The sequence below is a fragment of the Micropterus dolomieu genome, linkage group LG14, assembly GCF_021292245.1.
Source record: "Micropterus dolomieu isolate WLL.071019.BEF.003 ecotype Adirondacks linkage group LG14, ASM2129224v1, whole genome shotgun sequence".
Taxonomy (NCBI): Eukaryota; Metazoa; Chordata; class Actinopteri; order Centrarchiformes; family Centrarchidae; genus Micropterus; species Micropterus dolomieu.
The window spans coordinates 23,083,974-23,101,461 of NC_060163.1; the positions used below are offsets into that span (position 1 = coordinate 23,083,974).

The following is a 17,488-nucleotide window of genomic DNA, read 5'->3' on the forward strand; positions in this document are numbered from 1 at the left end:
CTTTCCTAATCAAGTCCAATCAGTATAATCAAACACAGCTGGACTCAAATGAAGGTGTAGAACCATCTCAAGGATGATCAGAAGAAATAGACAGCACCTGAGTTAAATATGAGTGTCACGGCAAAGGGTCTGAATACTTATGACCATGTGATATTTCAGTTTTTTTTTTTTAATAAATTTGCAAAAATTTCTACATTTCTGTTTTTTTCTGTCAAGATGGGGTGCTGAGTGTACATTACTGAGAAATAAAATGAACTTTTTTGATTTTTGGAAAATGGCTGCAATGAAACAAAGAGTGAAAAATTTAAAGGGGTCTGAATACTTTCCGTACCCACTGTATTTTCACTATTATTCCATTTATAAGTAACACAATGATAAAATGTATGACTGAATGAATGAATGTATACTTTCTGTAATAAAACATCTCAAAACAAGAATGCAATCAGAGGGGCCACCCTGGGACAAAATCTTATCAAACGGGGGTCCGTGGTCTTATTTGTGTCACTTTAGTGTTGGTACAAATTAAAACAGAGTATTGCACATTAATCCTGTATTGCAGAAGGGCAGCAGGGTGGAATTAACCCATTTCCAGTACTTGATTAATAGACTATGCAATTAATATAAATAGGCAAAAAGTAAAACCCTTCAAAACTAAAACAAATATGTGCATCAGATTTTGACTACTGTCAAAGGGGAAGGCGGCTGGGGGGGCATGAAAGTCAGTGACAGTGGGGGTTCCGGGCCTTGTTGTTGAGGCCACCTGCAAAAGGTAAGAAACTGTTCTTGTGGCATGTCTGAAACAGTTTGTATCCGGGATGGGAGGGGTCGGCCATGATCTTTCCTGCACGCCTCAGAGTCGTACAGGTCCTGACCTGGAGTGATGGAAGATCACAACCAATCTCTTTCTCTGCAGCGCGAATGATACACTGCAGTCTGCCCTTGTCCTTGACACTGACAGCAGCCTACCAGATGGTGATGGATCAGGTGAGGATGGACTTAATGATGTATAAGAAGGAAGTACGTACATCTGCTGCTGGGCTTTCACCGAGCACTGTAGGTCCTGGGTGATGATGATGCCCAGGAAGCAGAAGGACTCCACCGTGGAGTCACACAGGGTGATCTGGGAGGGTGGGGCTGGGCTCTTTCTGAAATCCACAACCATCTTCAGCTTCGGGCAGTTCTGCCTGCACCAGGTCACCAGATGGTCAATCTCCCACCTTTAGGTGAACTCATTCCCACAAGAGATGAGCCTAGTGAGGGTGGTGTCAACTGCAAACTTCAAGAGCTTGACGTACTGATGACTGGAGGTGCAGCTGTTGGTGTACAGGGGAAGAGCAGAGGGGGAAGAACGCAGCCTTGAGGGGAACCGGTCCATAATGTCCTGGAGTCAAGGCCTTTTTTCTATTACACTTACTGTACATTTTTAGGAGCTTTCAGCTACATCACCTGAGCAAACACCATCTCTTTCTTTTCATTTGGCTTACTTTGCGTGTAATTTAAAAAAATTTAAATATAAATTGTACAACAATATTTGACATAGTCACAATGACATCGCTGATAACAAGAAAAAAAGCACACATTATAAAGGATTAAACAATTTTAGAGAAAACAAAAACAAGTATTTTTGCTGTGTTCTTTTCCATAACTAAAAGGGATTTGTAGCACAATGCAAATTATTTTTTGAATGCAGTACATAAAGGCTGTTTTAATACATTTACATTTGTGGATGAAACATTTACCCAAGATAATTAAAATATTTAAAAGCACCTGTTTTATATGATTTTAATTCGCATAAAACAATAAATTAATTTAGAAAAGCCAGGCTTCCACCCTTTACTTCCGACTTCTCCCGGAAGCAGATGCGGTGTGACGCATCAGCGGTGCTTGTGACTTGCGAAATGGAGAAAGGAGGTGTTCGTGTTCAACAAGCCTGTGCGTTTGCGTATTTTACACTTAAATAAAACGGAAACATCGACAAGCAGGACGACGTCTCCAACAGCCGGCTGGATACGACCACAGCAGCCAACATAGAGCTCATGAAAGTAAGTATTTGTCGCCCGGGTTTAGCTTTTAGCTGATGTTTCCTGTAGCCTGATTGTTTATAACCATTAAGGCCAAACAACAAACTACTCGTGTTGTTATTACACGACCTAAAGATATCTGTGAAATGGTTTGGGGAATTAAATTTTAATCTTTGTGAATTTGCATTACTTTGAGTATCGTTACACTGTATCTGGAGATAATGTGCATCATCAGCAAGCTGTAAAACTCTGGTTGTTAATTTCTTAAATTCAGAAAGATTCTGGACATTTCTGCTAATTTAGAAAACACGTCTTAACTAGAATACTTTGTTTTGATGGATAAATATCTTAAAAATATTAGTAACAGGGGCTTGTATTGGAAGACAGTGTCTGAAATCTTTATAACATTTGTTTCCTTGGCATTTAGTGCTTAAACTATTATTATTATTATTATTATTATTATTATTATTATTATTATTATTCTCAGAAAATCAATTGGCAGCTGTTTAATTATTTGTTACTTATCAAGGCAAAATACAAACTTCAGAATCAGAAATACTTTATTGTTCCCGGAGGGGAAATTCTTTTGTAGCACCCATTGGACAACAAGGCAAAAGTAATATAAATAATAATAGAAAGTAGAAAGGTGAAGAAATATATTAATATAAGAGTACAAATATAAAATATAAAGAAGTATGTACAATATTTACATTTTTAAAGAATTGTTATGGTGAACAGTGATAATGACGAAATAGCAGCAGAGAATATTAGAGAATAAGGTTCAGTTTAATAACTAAAGTATCTAAAGTATCTGTGTGTCAGACACTTAGAGGGGGGAGTTATAAAGTTTCATGGCCACAGGCGGGAATGACTTCCTGTGGCGCTCTGTGGTGCATTTTGGGGGGATGAGTCTTGCACTGAAAGTGCTCCTGTGTTTGAGCGGTACGTCATGGAGTGGGTGGGAGACGTTGTCCAAGATGACATGTAGAAACCTACCAAAACGTGCTTTTGAGGTACAGACCCCAGCAAAAATCACAACATTTTTTTAAATTTTTTTTATTTCTGTGAAGATCAAATGCAAAAATGACCAAATCTGTGAAAATAGTTGCAATATGATTTATTTATTTTATGAACATCGCGCAGCCCTACTTGTTACTCTTTGAATAAACTCTTAAGAGAGTTCTTTGTTCCCCTAAAATGGTAAAGAGAAATGCCTACTTGAGTGACTCTGTTGGTTTTCGCTGACCAGCTTCTCTTTTGGAGGATGATTCATCAGTTCGTGACGACACGATACAAGACGAGCACAGTTTGAGCTTTTGATCCTGATTCATTGAATTCTGTCCTCATTGATTTCTCCGTTCCTTGCAGTGCAGCACTCGGTAGGATGATCAGTAATCAAGAAGAAGATGTAAGTAACCTCCCACTCTCCTTTTTTCTACATTAAACCACAATATTAATTTCTAATGTGACGTCTATTGTTGATGAAACCTAAAAAGAAATTCCTACAGCCTTACACCTCCCCCTTTTATAAACTTCCACTTAACAAATGCCAAAGAACAATGCCTCCATTGGTGTGTTTAAAATCACATGAGGAACTTAATCTCTTCTGAAGAAGCAGCATGTCGTGCCTACACAGTAATCTACTGTGTCAGTCTGTTGGTTTAAACACAGCAGTAGGTTTTTCTATTTTATTTAAACTTGTGCAACTCTGTCTCTGTCTCTGTCTTTCAGGAGTTTGTTGCAGTGCGGGTCCAAGATCCCCGCATTCAGAACGAAGGCTCATGGAATTCATATGTGGATTATAAAATATTCCTACATGTGAGTATTAACAGTTACTTTACAATATGTCCGGGCACTTTTAGTGGAAGTAATTTGTGTTTTAGAGCTGAAAAGATTAGTCGATTAATCGTTTAATCAATCGACAAATCGTTTAAGTCCATTTTGAAGGAGAAATGTTTAACACTATGGGGTTAAATCAATGTCAATATTATTGTAAATGCACTCTTTACAATTTGCAAACCAGCACAGTCTAACTTGTATTCTCAAACCACTGTTTTAGGCATGCACATACAAATTCTGTGCAAAGCTCGCATTCCAGTGTCAAATCTGTGTTTGTGGATCGCTTCGCATTTGTCTATAAATCATTTTGACGCTGGTTTGCCACCAAGTCTGAATATGATCCACAAATGTAGTTGGCCAATCAGCGGTATTGCTTCCTATGTGATGTCACTTTCCCTCAATAAGCCTTTCAAAATAAGAGCTGTCAGAACTTGTACATCATCTACCCTGCATCTAATCCTGTGTGGATGTTTCTTACATTTACATTTACTGATGTAGCTGATGCTTTTATCCAAAGCGACTTACAATTGCTGTTTATGGCAGAGGTTGCACGCCTCTTACAGTAAGTGCTGAATAATTATCCCCCTCTTATAGTGTGGTTGGTGAAGTGTGCCTTTTTAATACAGTTACAATAATCGCATTTCTTCTCCTGCTAACCCATGCAGTCTGGAAAGATTGTAGTGTGCTCAGCGCAAACCAATTTCTCCCACACTCTTTCTTGTATTGTATAATTGTAAAAATGATCATTATTAGCGTCTGTATATGGCTGAGAAATGGTTGTTTCCCTCAGCTATCACTGCATATCTGCCGATTATTTTGTCTCGTCTGTCACCAGCCGCCACACTCAGCACACATTGGCAGCTGACCTGGTATATGTTTTACGTGTATGTGCTTTTTGCAAGAGGAATGTAGCCTACATTCTAACGATACCCCAGTGAATTTAATTAGCGGTATTGTGGGTAGTGTGCTGTTGTCTAGCAGGTGGTGAGTACTTTGTGTGTGTTTTAGGGCGCCAGCGTGATGTCTCTGCTCTTCAGAGAATATGGCGTTTGAACTGCAGGAGATGAGTACCCACCTACCTTTCAGGGGTTCACACACTGTTGAGATCCTTTCAATGAAACATGTGAATCCGATAGAGTTCAAATCAACACAACTAAGTAATTCAAAGCAAATTACAAGTACCTTTTTAATACGAGTCGGTCCCAGAGAACACCTGATCGTATTATTTACTCATTTATTTACCTTCGTTTTACCCACCTTTTCTGATCTCATCCCGTCTGACTTTTGACACCATTTATTATGCATGTTGCCCATTTGATCAGCTGACAACACTTTTGTATTTTCATGGCGTTAAACCCTAAAAAAAATTTTACTTTATTGCAACATTAATCAATAGACAATTTGTTATCAATGTGACAGTCACAAAGGGAATGAATGAATGTCATTAAAGGCACGTTTGTTTGTGTGCTGAATTAAAAGATGACCATCATTAGAGCCATATTCGTCCGGGCTTAAGTTCCACCAAATACCAAGGGCTAAGCAGTGGCGTGGGGTGGGGTAAATTTTTGGCAAGCCAAGTGAGAGGGGATGTCCTTTTTGGAGGGCAATTATCTAATGTCTTGTGCTATTACAGTGCAGGGTACAATTTTACAGAAAATTTAATCATACTTTAAAGATGCGCACTGTTGCATTTACCGAGACTTGCGCTCTCTGTCTTTCTCACTCACTCACTCTCTCTCTCTCACCACAAATAGCATACATAGCCCGCTGCTTATAGTGCACAGTACAAATAGGCTACGGTTAAGAATAAAAGAAGCATTCACAAGCTCAATCAGAAGACGATTGAAGACATTTGCATAGTAGCAGTGGTGCATGTACGAAATAGGCCTACATACTTCTTAATGCTTGGCCAAATGTTCATAACACAACATCACCCAAGACTAACAACCGAGTACCAGACCAACAGAGTATAAACAATTATTCAGGTAGCCTAACTTGGGCCAGTGCCCTGTGGCAGGTGCTGTCTGTGGTGCTCATTATCTACGCACACACAACCGCAGTAAAAACAGTAAGGTTACTTCAGCGGACTATTCATTCGCAGCTAAATCCAGGCAAGCAAAGCAAAACAAACATTATCACCACATCAAAAATCACACACATAGCTGCAGTTCAGTCAAGTTCAGAGAGAGGTGGTGGTGTCATTTCACTCAGTCAGTAAAACTATAACAAAACAAATTCTTAACCTCCACCCTCCATAACTGCACCAGCTAAAGTTGCTAACGGCTCCCATTATTTCATCTGAATGATGTTGATCGCACGCTGTGATCTGATTGGTGTCCTTGGCATCACCCTGACTAATCACAGTCAGGCAGTGGCCTCATCGGATTGGTTAATCATTTCATTTTTTTCACAAAGGGATGCCAACTCTGCCTGGCCTTTCCGCGAAGTCAGACTGCAGACCAGTCTACGGTGGTGCAATATAGTGTTTCACCACAAATCCAACGCATATCATTCAGAGGGGCGCTGTTTCACTTTATTGTAAGATAGTAAGAAATGGGGAAGAGATGACGGCAACAGCTAATAAGATTTATCAAAACTAAAAACATTGTGTTTTTATTAAAATGATAAATAAAGTCTGATTAAAAGCTCTGGAAGAAAATGCCACTGGGGCTAAGGTCTGTAAAAATTTATTTCCAACACCACCCAACTCAAAAATATTGTTTGTTGTATAATATTGTATGTTTGCGTGACCTCATTCTTATCTGCATCATAAGGCTGCGGTGAGACATCCGGAGCTAGATTTCAGGGCTGTCATGGAATCTAGATGACTTAGTAAGAGAGTTTGTGTGCATGTCTTAAAAAAAGTGGTTTGAAAATAGAAATTAGAGTGTTTGTTTGCAAATTGTGAAGAATGTTTGTAGAAATTTTAATTTTGTAAAATAGTGAAACAGTTGTGTAAAAATTCTGAAAACAAATGCAAAACAATCTAGAAATAGAATAAGATCTTCACACGGAGACGAGTCATGTTGCATTCATTCAAATTCTGGTTTTCAACTACAAGTCACTATTTATATACATATTTCTATTTGTGGATCATGGAGTGCTTGTGGATTTTGAATCCATTTGTAGGTCGAGTTATGTGTCGACAAATTGTAAGATATTTTTGACTTATAGTCGGTGCATTTACAATGATTTTGACATTGATTTACCCCCATAAAGCGCACTCTGGTTTCAGCTTTTACAATGTTTGTCATTTTCTTTGTTTTGTATTATTGCAAATGAAATATTTTTAGGTTTTTGAATGTTGGTCAGAGAAAAGAGAGACATTTGAAGACAACACATTAGACTCTGGAAAATTATAGGGGGCATTTTTCACTATTTTCTGAAATTATTTCTGGAAACATACTTGGCAATTAATTTGTTTTACATAAGGAACATGTAGAATGTGATAAAAACAGATGACATGTCAGTAATGAGGAAAATCCTGAAATGCTCCTTGAGTAGCCAGATAAGAATTATCTGTTTTGTACCAGTGTGCTAGTTGTTGATACTAATCTACAAACTTAGTTTTCTATTAAGCCTGTCTCACACCACAATATACTTTTGACAGTAATATGATCTTCTTTAGAAGACAGTGAGCTTGCAGCAGTTAGATTTCTGACATTTCTTGTTTGGATAGGAGTTGGGTGGTGTTGTCTGAGCAGTGGCATGTGTTGAGGAATGCTGTGTCAGCAGCAAGGCTCCATGCCTGGACGGATGGGTTGTGTGGGTGTTGACTCATGAAACTGGTTAAATCATGTGGCCTCGCATGATCTTACATCATTTTGTTTGTGGTTTATGTGCACACAGTGTGTCTTACACATCAACAAAGTTAAAGCCAGTAGCTTTCCCCAGATATTTCACCTACACAAACTTTTATCACTGTAAACCAGACCAAAATTTAACTATTTCAACTGTTGTCTGAAAGTTTCAACCCACCTTGAAATATTTGGATGCATATTTGTATGTATTTTAAAGACAACTAAACATGTTTCAATATCTAATCTGTCTAACAGTATGTAGGGCTGCAGCTAACAATTATATTACTACTCTTGATTATTCTACAGATTATGTTTTCATCATTTTGTATCTAAAAAAAATAGTGAAAATGCCTAATTTCCCACAGCCCAAAGTGACATCTTTAGGTAAGGTCCTATTTTATCTGACCAGCAGTCTAAAACCCAAAGACATTCAGTTTACTATCATGTCTGACAAAGAAAAGCATCAAATCACATATTTGACAAGCTGGTTTTCATTTAACCTAACTGATTTATTTTCTGTTGATCAACTTAGTGAATAACTGACTAATCAATGCAGGTATCCAGTACATTAAAGGGATATATCCAGGACTTTTATCTTCTAATGGAATTTGTTCTTCTTGATGACATTACCTTAACCAATGCTGCCTGCTTGTCATTGATTAAGGCCTGTCAGAAGGTAGCGTGTTATCCAAACATCGCTGGAACAAACCTGACATGTGACAATGCTTCAGTTCTGCCATAAAATCAGCAGCAGTTAAACAGCTGGAGCATGAGTCATTTCAGTTACAACACAAGTCCCTGAAATTAAGCATATTAACTGCAATTAAATTGCTATACATTTTTTAAATTAAAGGATAAGGCCGGTGTTATTGTACATCTTTTTTATTGACAGCAAGTCCCATGAAAATACCAAACCAACAATTTGTTAGACCATCTCTAAATAAGTTGACTTCCCTATTTTGTCTGTGTCTCTCAGCCTCAAGACCACTGGTTCCTACTGAAGTCTTTGTAAACAGACCACAAATATTTAGCAAGGCACTGCTGTTTTTTTTATGAAACACTACTTAAACAGGAGATAATAGAAATAAATATAAACATTTGTTGGGGACTATTTTCAGTGGTGGATTAATCCACATTTGGTGCTCTAGTGAGCATTTGGTGTAGCAGGACGGTGTATGTGCGATTCAGTCAAAATAAACTGCAGTGTGTGTTCACAGTGATGAAGGAGCAGTGAGGCTCACTGATGGGGTTTTAATGGGAACAGAGGAAGAAGATAAATCAGGCATAGAATACTTGGATAGTTGTTTTTGGTCTTTTTCTGTTGACAATAATAAAAATATATTACATTGCCTCATACTTTCTCTGTATCATCTAGTACTGTTGAGTGTAATGTGTTTACTTTTTTCATTCCCAGACCAACAGTAAAGCCTTTACAGCGAAGACGTCCTGCGTGCGTCGACGCTACAGTGAGTTCGTCTGGCTCAAGAGGAAGCTTCAGAAGAATTCTGGTTTGGTGTAAGTTGATGTGAAGAGAATCCTGTTCCAGTTGTAGCTCCAGTTTTGATTCAATCCAAACGCTCTCACAATCCCCCACCGTCAGACAGCAGACACACAGTTAGAGACTAGCAGGTGAACACAGCAGAGCGTTTAGCAGCTAAAGAGACAGATATTTTCCGCAGGAGTTGGTTAAAACCGAAACGGGACTAAAGTAAATATTGGCCAGAAACTAAATGAATGATCATGTTCTGTAGCCGCTGGATGTGTAAAAAAACAAACAAAAAAAAAAGGTTTGCTAATACGTTTGCTTACTTTATAAGGTGATAGTATGTCAATCTTTACTGTTTGTTGTATCCCAAAGCGGCATAAACTCATAAATTTTGTACCTGAGCTGTCTTTTTCACCAGGTTACTCCTATGACGTGATGAACATATCGTTAACACAAATTTGTATGCGTAACACTGTCCTTCATATAGTTTTCTTTCACCTACATGGCACTTTATTTATTACAGCAAATGTGCTATAATCTACAAATATGGAATATAAAGACTTTTCTGTTGTTGCTTGTTTTCATCCTTCTAGGCCAGTCCCAGACCTTCCAGGAAGGTCTTTCTTCTCCTTCAGCAATGAGGATTTCCTGGAGAGGAGAAGGAAAGGACTTCAGGCCTTCTTGGACAAGTTAGTTCTTGTTCCTGTTATGCACGCCTCCTGCCAAATATAACTTAATGAAAGCAAATATTTGTTTTCTGTTTTTACATGCATGTTTTTTTTTTTGTTTTTTTTTTTGTCTTGGCAGAGTGGTGCACATGACAGTATGCCTGTCAGACAGCCAGCTCCACCTCTTCTTGCAGACGCAGCTGCCGGTCGGTCACATCGAGGACTGCGTGCAGGGCCACACTCCCTACTCTGTGACGGACGCCATCCTCACTTACGCCTCATCCAATCGGGGGTTCGCTCAGGCTCAGGAGGAGGATTGCATTAAAGAGCCAATTTTGACTGTTTCTTATGAGTCCATGGAGAGGTATGAGGAATCTTAACTATTTATATATGGAAATAACCTTTTACCTTTGTGTTATTCCTTCTTCTTGACACGAAATAGTCCCAACACACCCCATAAAACCACAACTTGTTGTCTGTACACTTCCTTGTTTGTACAGATTAATAAAACAAGATATAACATGTTCATTGTTAAACTTTAGAGCTGCTGCTAGGTGGATTTTGTTACCTTTAGACAGAGCCAGGCTAGCTGTTCACCCTATATGTCAGATAACCAGCTGCTGGCTATAGCTTCATACTCAACATATAGACATGAGTGGTATCAATTTTCTCATCTAACTCTCAGCAAGAAAGTAGATAAGTGCTCAAACTATAAGTCGAGCATTTCCTGTTCTGTTGAACTTGTGGGTTAAATGTTTTCTTTTCCCCCGCTCCGCAGCCCAGCTCCTCATCAACCTTGCCTACAAACTAAAGAGATCTGCAGCACTGAGCTTCTTTCATGTAGTGACTATGACCCACTAGATAGTCTACTGGAGCTTTGTGATGAGGACACGGTCCAGTTACAGCACAAGGAGAAATCCTCAATAAAGGTCATCCAGAAGAACGACCATCTAGAGGCTGTTGTTGAGGACTGTGGCCCGACAGAAATAAAGTTTTTTCTAGATAACAGCCTGGACGAACCTGAGAGTCTCGGCCTTCCAGAACAACCCCAGCAGGGTTGCTGTCAGATACAGACACCAGTGGAGGTGCACTCGCCCATGGGGACTGGCTTTGACGAGATCTGTGGGGTGGACAGCATGTTTGAGGAGTGTTCGGTAAGAGAGGAGAGCGTTGTGACATTAGATACAGAAGAAAAGACTGTTACTTATCCAGACACAGAGGAGAAGGCTGATCAACGGGAATGTTCTGGGGAGGAAAATATAGAAAACGTCGACTCTGAGCCAGAAAAATGTGTGGACTGTGTAGCGATTTCAGACTTTAAGGACAATGATGCCAGATCTCAGGAGGAAGTTCTGGAAAACATCTGCTCTGAGGTTTTTGAAAATCGTGTCATCTCTGAGGTTAATGGTCTCGAGCACGATGGAGCCGACGGACGACAAGAGCCAGACAACAATACAAGTGATGACTCACAAAGAAAAGAACTGGAGACCCTACATGGGTCAGAAATCCATGAAGAGACTCACAATGTGCACAGGGTCCCAGAGGTGGAAAGTGGGGCCGATGACATCGTTCAACAAAACCAAAAGACAGTTGAAGAGGAAGTGGATTTCGTTGGGACCAAAGACGAGAGCGACGAGGACAGCTGCTCATCTTCCAACGGGAGCATCGTCAAGGTCAGCGATGAAGAAAGCATATGCGAAGAAAACAGGGACTCGATCCAGGTTGCAAACGGCTACATGAAGATGTCTCCGGAGGAGGTTACTCACTGGTCAGAAGTAGAGGCCTCCAGTACAAACATTTTGAACCGACACATGAATGGATGTCTTGCGGGAACAGAGGACATTACCACCCAGGAGGACGAGGACCTGCGATACATGACAGACATCAGGGACTTGAGTAAATCTCTGGACCTTAACTCAACTGTAACCATCGAAGATGTGACTGAAAATAGTGACTTCAGCATCTTAGGGACCAGCTTCACGCACGGATTAGACGATCGTAAAGAGCAGGAAACCTTGTCCTCGCTGTCTCTGGAAACCTCAGAGGAGATTCGTGAGGTAGAGGCGCATTAGTGAAACAGCTGACGCATTCGATCACACGCACATAAACTAGGTTCATACTGGTTGTTGTGTTCTGCTCATTATATGCAGAATGGATGGTCTTATAAGACAAGGACAGAGGCATATTATGCTTTAAGAGGACCGTATGATTTAAACCTAGAGCTGTCACGCACGTTGTAGGTCTAACATTCTTTTCTTTTAAATAAATTTCATTTTAAAATTAGCATAATTTACTTTAACATCTTCATTTTTCACTCAGGTACACTAAATATTTCCGAGACAATATGTTTGTCTCCTATGATGATTGGCTCTTTGGGAACAGCAGAGGGGGCTGAAGTTCACAAAAAGGCTACGTGCATTTAAGTAAAGAGGTGATTCACCCATATAGAAGGAGCTAAAGGTTTTATTGTTGTGTGAACAGATAAATGTCATTGCTCTGAAATGTAGTCATGATAGTTCTTGTTACTTAAACAGATTATGACAGAGATATACACTTGAATTAAAGGATAGATTCACATTTTTTCAAGTGACTGTCAACACTCACATGTCTGTATGTACTTTGCTAAATATCCACTGAACTCACGTTAACTGTAGTTGAACTTTGAGGGCTGATGGTTTTGCTGAATCACGTGCATTGCAATCACTTTAGAAAGGGAAGCCAGCATGGGCAGGAGAAACATTTACAGCAGCCAAAAACTGTTTCAGTGTACGTGTGGGCATGTGAGTATTGTTTTAAGACACGCTTGGAAAAATCCATCATTAATAAAGTAATTTGAGAATCACGCATCGCTCTCATTTACAGCCTCGCTTAATGTGAAAACCATAAATATCACTGTATTATTGAGTCCTACTGAATCCTGATAATGTAAGTTTAATGCTGAAATAAGTCACTAACTCTGGATGTTTAGATTTATCTACAGATGGAAGTCATAATGTGAAAGGTCAAAATTAAACCAGTTCAGTAACATGTTTTAATTGAGTTTACCTCAATGAGTTTACTTACATTATCAGCACACAATGCTCTGAACAAATTATGTGTTACAGGCAGGAGCGTTAGCCTGATATTTATTTTCAGACGGTGGATCAGAGAGGGAAAATAATCTTTTATATGTTATGCTCTTCTACTGGATTTTTTGTGAGCATACCTCATATACACTAATCTCTACTATTGTCAGTCTCTGTCATGTCATATATAGGCTATTTACATGTTCTGTGAGCACAACCTTAATTCCAGTTAGTCCGACACTTGTGTAAGCTTTCTGCAGTTTGACTTGGACATTGTTTTCACACATTACTGCTGCATTTAAAAAAAAGTACCCAGAGTTTATTGTGCAGACGGAAGTGAGTGTGTCACTCATCCCATGTGGCAGCCATAAGATCAAGTAGGTGACTGGGTTTTGCTTTTTTCCCCTACATTGTAAATGAGTTCAGGTTTTTGTGTACAAGTTGAGTTGCTTTTAAAATGTTTTTAAAATAATGTTCAGAGGCAAAACACCCCGTGTAAGGAGAACTCAATTTTAAAACATGGATCTAAAAGGGCAATGATAACAACCTGAGTGACGGTGTCCATGTAAATTCACCAACTATCATCTAATTTCTTTCAAATAAAATATTTATCTGTGTTACATGTGATTGTTAATGTGTTTCGTTTGATATTACTGATGTAAGCAAGATAAAGATACTGAAGCAACCCTGCCACCTAGTGGATGAAAATTAATTTAATTTTTTTTTTTTAAATCGGACGAGGAGAAAAGGATTTTGCTATTTTTGTGGATTTATGTGTTTTAATCTGAATGCGCTGTAGTTTAAAATATTTTACATATTATACATAACATCTGCTGATTTTTTTTTTTTTAAATGTATGATTGTGATTAAACAAGACATCTACATACTGCTAATTTCAACCAGTGAACTGATAAATGTCCACAATTATGTCATTAGGTCCCATAAACACTCAATAATTGAGCCAAAATAGTCTAATATTGCTGTTTGACACAACTTCAAACTACAACAAATGGATAACAAATGCCGGTCCTAAGGCATTGATCTATCCCAAAGAATTTTTTTGGTTCCATTCACTGAGCCTCCCCATAAACTCTTTGGAGCCCCCTGGTGAGCCTCACCTCCCACTTTGACCCTCTGGTTCAGTGTATGAACCATTTTAAACATTTCTGTAAAGAATTTTACCAGAGCCCAAGGTGACGTCTTAAATTACTTTTTTTATCCAACCCGGCATTGAAAAACCCAAATATATTCAATATACGATAATATAAAACAGAGAAAAACAGAAATTCCTCACACTATTGAAGCTTTTCTTGATTTAAAATAATTACTTGAAGAATTCTCCACATTTCCTGTAGAATAAAATAGCTGTTTAATCAACTGGGTGTTTTAGCTCTGATTTTGACTTCTACAGATGTTTTTTTTTAGTGTACATGAATAAGTCCTACTGCAGCAAATTTACATGATAATAGTTTACAGTTATGAGAGAATGATTTTCAAATTGCAAAAGAATATCTGATGGGCTGTCTGTGAAATTCATGGCCAGAGATGTGTCAGCAATGGCACTGTAGAAGGAAAAAAAAAAAGCAGTGTCAGAGAAACATACATTAATAATTCAGTATTCATTTTAAGCTGTGCCTATATAATAGTATTAGGGAATCATTTTCTTAAATAGGACAACTGACGCTGTAATGCTTTTGTTGCACATATTTATTCGCACCCATTGCAGCACCCAGATTGCTTTATGCAGTACTTCTTCCAGCCAGCAGATGCCATAAATGGCAGGTCAACGACTGAATATGCCTCAATGGCAATCTGGATGAGTACCAGGGGGACCGTTTCTGTGTATTAGGCCACAGTAATGGTCCATAATGCTGATGATAAGAGAGTGCCTCGGTACCTGTTGTAGCTCAGAGGATGTAAGCAGGGTGCAGGAAGTCCTTGGGGACGATACCCACAGTGCCGTTCAGCTGGCCGACCCACCAGCCGTGAATGTTGTACTCCTGCACCAAAAATGAACAAACAAAACAACCATAAGTCTCCGAGGGGTCCGAGTACAAGTAAACGAAGCAGGATTTAGCACCAATGCAATGTTTCTGTCTCGTCTTATTAACGTTAAAACAACCATTCGAATGATGTGAACTGCAATTACATGTGGCCCTGATACCTTACAGTGGCTACTAAAATAATATGGTTATAAATGCCATTGTGCTGTAAAAACTCTGCTTTAGCAAAGCACATCCAGGAGAGTCGAGTTCCCACCCGCACAACAGCCATGTACAATATTCTAATAGACACTGGGGTGAATTAGCCTCGAGGGCTTTCATTCAAAAACGGGAACAGACACTATTGAAACTGTGTCTAAAATAAAACAGCTTTTTTCTTTACTGCTCAGAAGCCGTAAGAACAGCCTGTTTCCCCACTAATTATAACAAGATTTCTGTACTGTTATTAAAAAAGGAAAAGAAACAGGAGCGTTGTCTTTCATTTATAAATAGAAAATATAATGCCAATTGTGGGCCACAGATTAAATAAACTGTAACTCAAAGGGAAGTTAATAAAACTTGTACTGAAACACGTTTGACAGCTGGTAAAACAAAATAAGCATTACTATATCATTTTATAGATAGTATTGTTTATCCATTAAATTCATAAAAACATAAAATAAAGGCATTTCATGCCATTAAAAAACACTTGACTTCTGTTTACGTTGTTAAGAATTACAATAAAAGCCTTTGACTGACTGAATTAAAACAGAATTTGTAAATTAAAAAGGAGGAATATATGTATCCTACAAGAAGAAAATATAATTTAGACACACGGAGCTGCTGTCGTTTGAGGCTAAAATTTCACCTACAAAATAAAGGCCACTTTTTGAGGTTTAATTATTGTTGGCTGAATCAGTTAAATTGCTTTTTCCGATTTACATTTGAGGCAGAATCAAAATTAACTGAATCAAATTGTAAGATTTTATGTTGAATTTAATGATCACTGAAAGAATCAAAATTAATTCCATGTTATTTAAAATGTACACACTCCTAATACTTCATCTTTTATTAGTTAAATAATCAAGACATTAATTGAGAGTGAAAATATTTACGGCCCATGAAGAATCAAAAACATGCAGATATTTTATCGCTTTTCAGGATTTAAAAAAAAAGGGTCCATTTTGTAAATTTTAGCCCTCTCACATAAGACTGAAATAACAAAATCTTTCATTCATTCAGTGCTACAAGCATTTTAGGGATTCACATTAACAACCATATGACCCTCTGATCACAGCAGTTGTGCTCTAACTACATCTGTATTAGATCAATATTTGGCCAGAGACCAGAGGGGCGTTAGAGACCTGCAGAGGAGGCACCAGCCGGCCGTCATTTTCCTGCCCTGATGGAACGGAGAGCCTGGCCACTCATCTCTCCTCTGTTCTCCAGCAGATTGAGAATGGCTGCGCGCACAGTTTATCACGGCACTGAGGAGAAGCCGAAACGCTCAACCCCACACGAGCACATACTACGTACGTGCAGGCACATGTGAGCACACACACATATAAGTTTGACGTTTTTGATAACTTAATGTCTCCGATTGGAACCAGGCTTCGCTTCTTGTTCTTACAGGTTCTGGTTGTAAAAACACACACGCTCTGACATGATGGACGGCATTTTGTCAAAGGTTCATCCTATCATCCGGTCCTGACACCTCTCTCGAGCCAGAGGAATGAGGCCTGCAGCTAATGAGTGGTGTTTGGACAGCAAAAGATGAATGGATCGCTTAGATAGTGATAAACCACAAGACTCAAGTGTTCTTACAGCACAAACAGGTACCCACAATGAGCTGATTGTCCATCCAGGCCTCATCGTTTTCCCCCACGAACCTCGCTGACAGCTCTGACTGGGATGTTCCAGTATGTTTGGCACTGTGACTGGCAATTCAGTGTGTGTTTGAGCTCATAACGCAGGGGAAAGTTAAGTCCGAAATGGTCTTTTTATGCTTCCCATAAGACTGTAGAGGGAAAAGCCCGGTTGCGGAAAGCTGGCTCTGGTTCCTTTTCGTGATAACGTGAACAGAGGAGGAGGAGAGGGGAGACAGACGGACGGGGGGGGAGGCATCAGAGAGAGGGAGCGAAACAGTTTTTCTCTCCCTTGGGGGCGTCGCAGCACTATTCCACCAACCGCAGTGACAGAGAGTTTTATTTATCTCCGTGGCCCATCTGTGCAGTCGGTCTCAAATTCTCCCTGAGAAAGGTCTTTTGGATTATCAGCGCCGCCATTTTAATACAACTGCTACATCACGGAGTGGGTGCCAATGGCAGTGGAAGTCTGTCAGGCGTGCAGAGTCCATCTTCCTCATACTTGAAATGGGTTCATCCAGAGTACACCTGCTGTAATAGGGACATTCCAAGAGGCGTGGAGAGTAAATTATCCAAATGACAAAAACTGTGCTAACTTCTCAATGTCCCCCTTCCTTCTGTTTGTTTTCCGCTTTTTGTCTTTTAGGTTGATTTGTATTTGTGTGATTTTGTGAAATGCTGAAAAAGCTGGGGCAAAGAACGGGCGCATTACGTCTCGTTGTGGCGCCTTGAATGACGGGACGAGTTGTTTAGTATTCGTCT

At 39.2% G+C, this 17,488-nt stretch overlaps 2 protein-coding genes across 5 annotated transcripts in view; one reads left to right on the forward strand and one right to left on the reverse strand.

The window, feature by feature from the left end:
* Window positions 1–1,851: 1,851 nt before the first annotated feature.
* On the forward strand, window positions 1,852–13,499 carry snx11 (sorting nexin 11). Of its 2 annotated transcripts, none has more exons than XM_046069078.1 (7): window positions 1,852–2,042; window positions 3,395–3,429; window positions 3,753–3,839; window positions 9,075–9,175; window positions 9,740–9,835; window positions 9,954–10,178; window positions 10,593–13,499. In XM_046069078.1, exons 2-7 carry the CDS (start codon window positions 3,406–3,408, stop codon window positions 11,884–11,886), a joined length of 1,827 nt encoding a protein of 608 aa, XP_045925034.1. In that variant the 5' UTR covers window positions 1,852–2,042; window positions 3,395–3,405; the 3' UTR covers window positions 11,887–13,499. The 2 variants fall into 2 exon arrangements, with proteins under 2 accessions (XP_045925034.1, XP_045925033.1); XM_046069077.1 differs by having other exon boundaries at window positions 1,853–2,042; window positions 3,390–3,429.
* A 725-nt stretch (window positions 13,500–14,224) lies between these two features.
* skap1 (src kinase associated phosphoprotein 1) overlaps window positions 14,225–17,488 on the reverse strand; it is a 33,642-nt gene continuing 30,378 nt past the window's right edge. For all 3 annotated transcript variants that reach the window (XM_046069079.1, XM_046069080.1, XM_046069082.1), the window contains exons 14-15: window positions 14,777–14,879; window positions 14,225–14,441 (exon numbers count right to left, since the gene is read on the reverse strand). In XM_046069079.1, the coding sequence (XP_045925035.1) occupies window positions 14,787–14,879 (93 nt within the window). In that variant the 3' untranslated portion in view covers window positions 14,225–14,441; window positions 14,777–14,786. The remainder of the gene's footprint in view (window positions 14,442–14,776; window positions 14,880–17,488) is intronic.

Bases quoted from the DNA above. Each gene is read 5' to 3' on its own strand.
- snx11 (XM_046069078.1), top strand. From the start codon at position 3,406: ATGATCAGTAATCAAGAAGAAGAT. The intron at 3,840-9,074 runs GTGAGTATTAAC...TTTCATTCCCAG, and splicing joins ATTATAAAATATTCCTACAT to ACCAACAGTAAAGCCTTTAC. The intron at 9,836-9,953 runs GTTAGTTCTTGT...TTGTCTTGGCAG, and splicing joins CTTCAGGCCTTCTTGGACAA to AGTGGTGCACATGACAGTAT.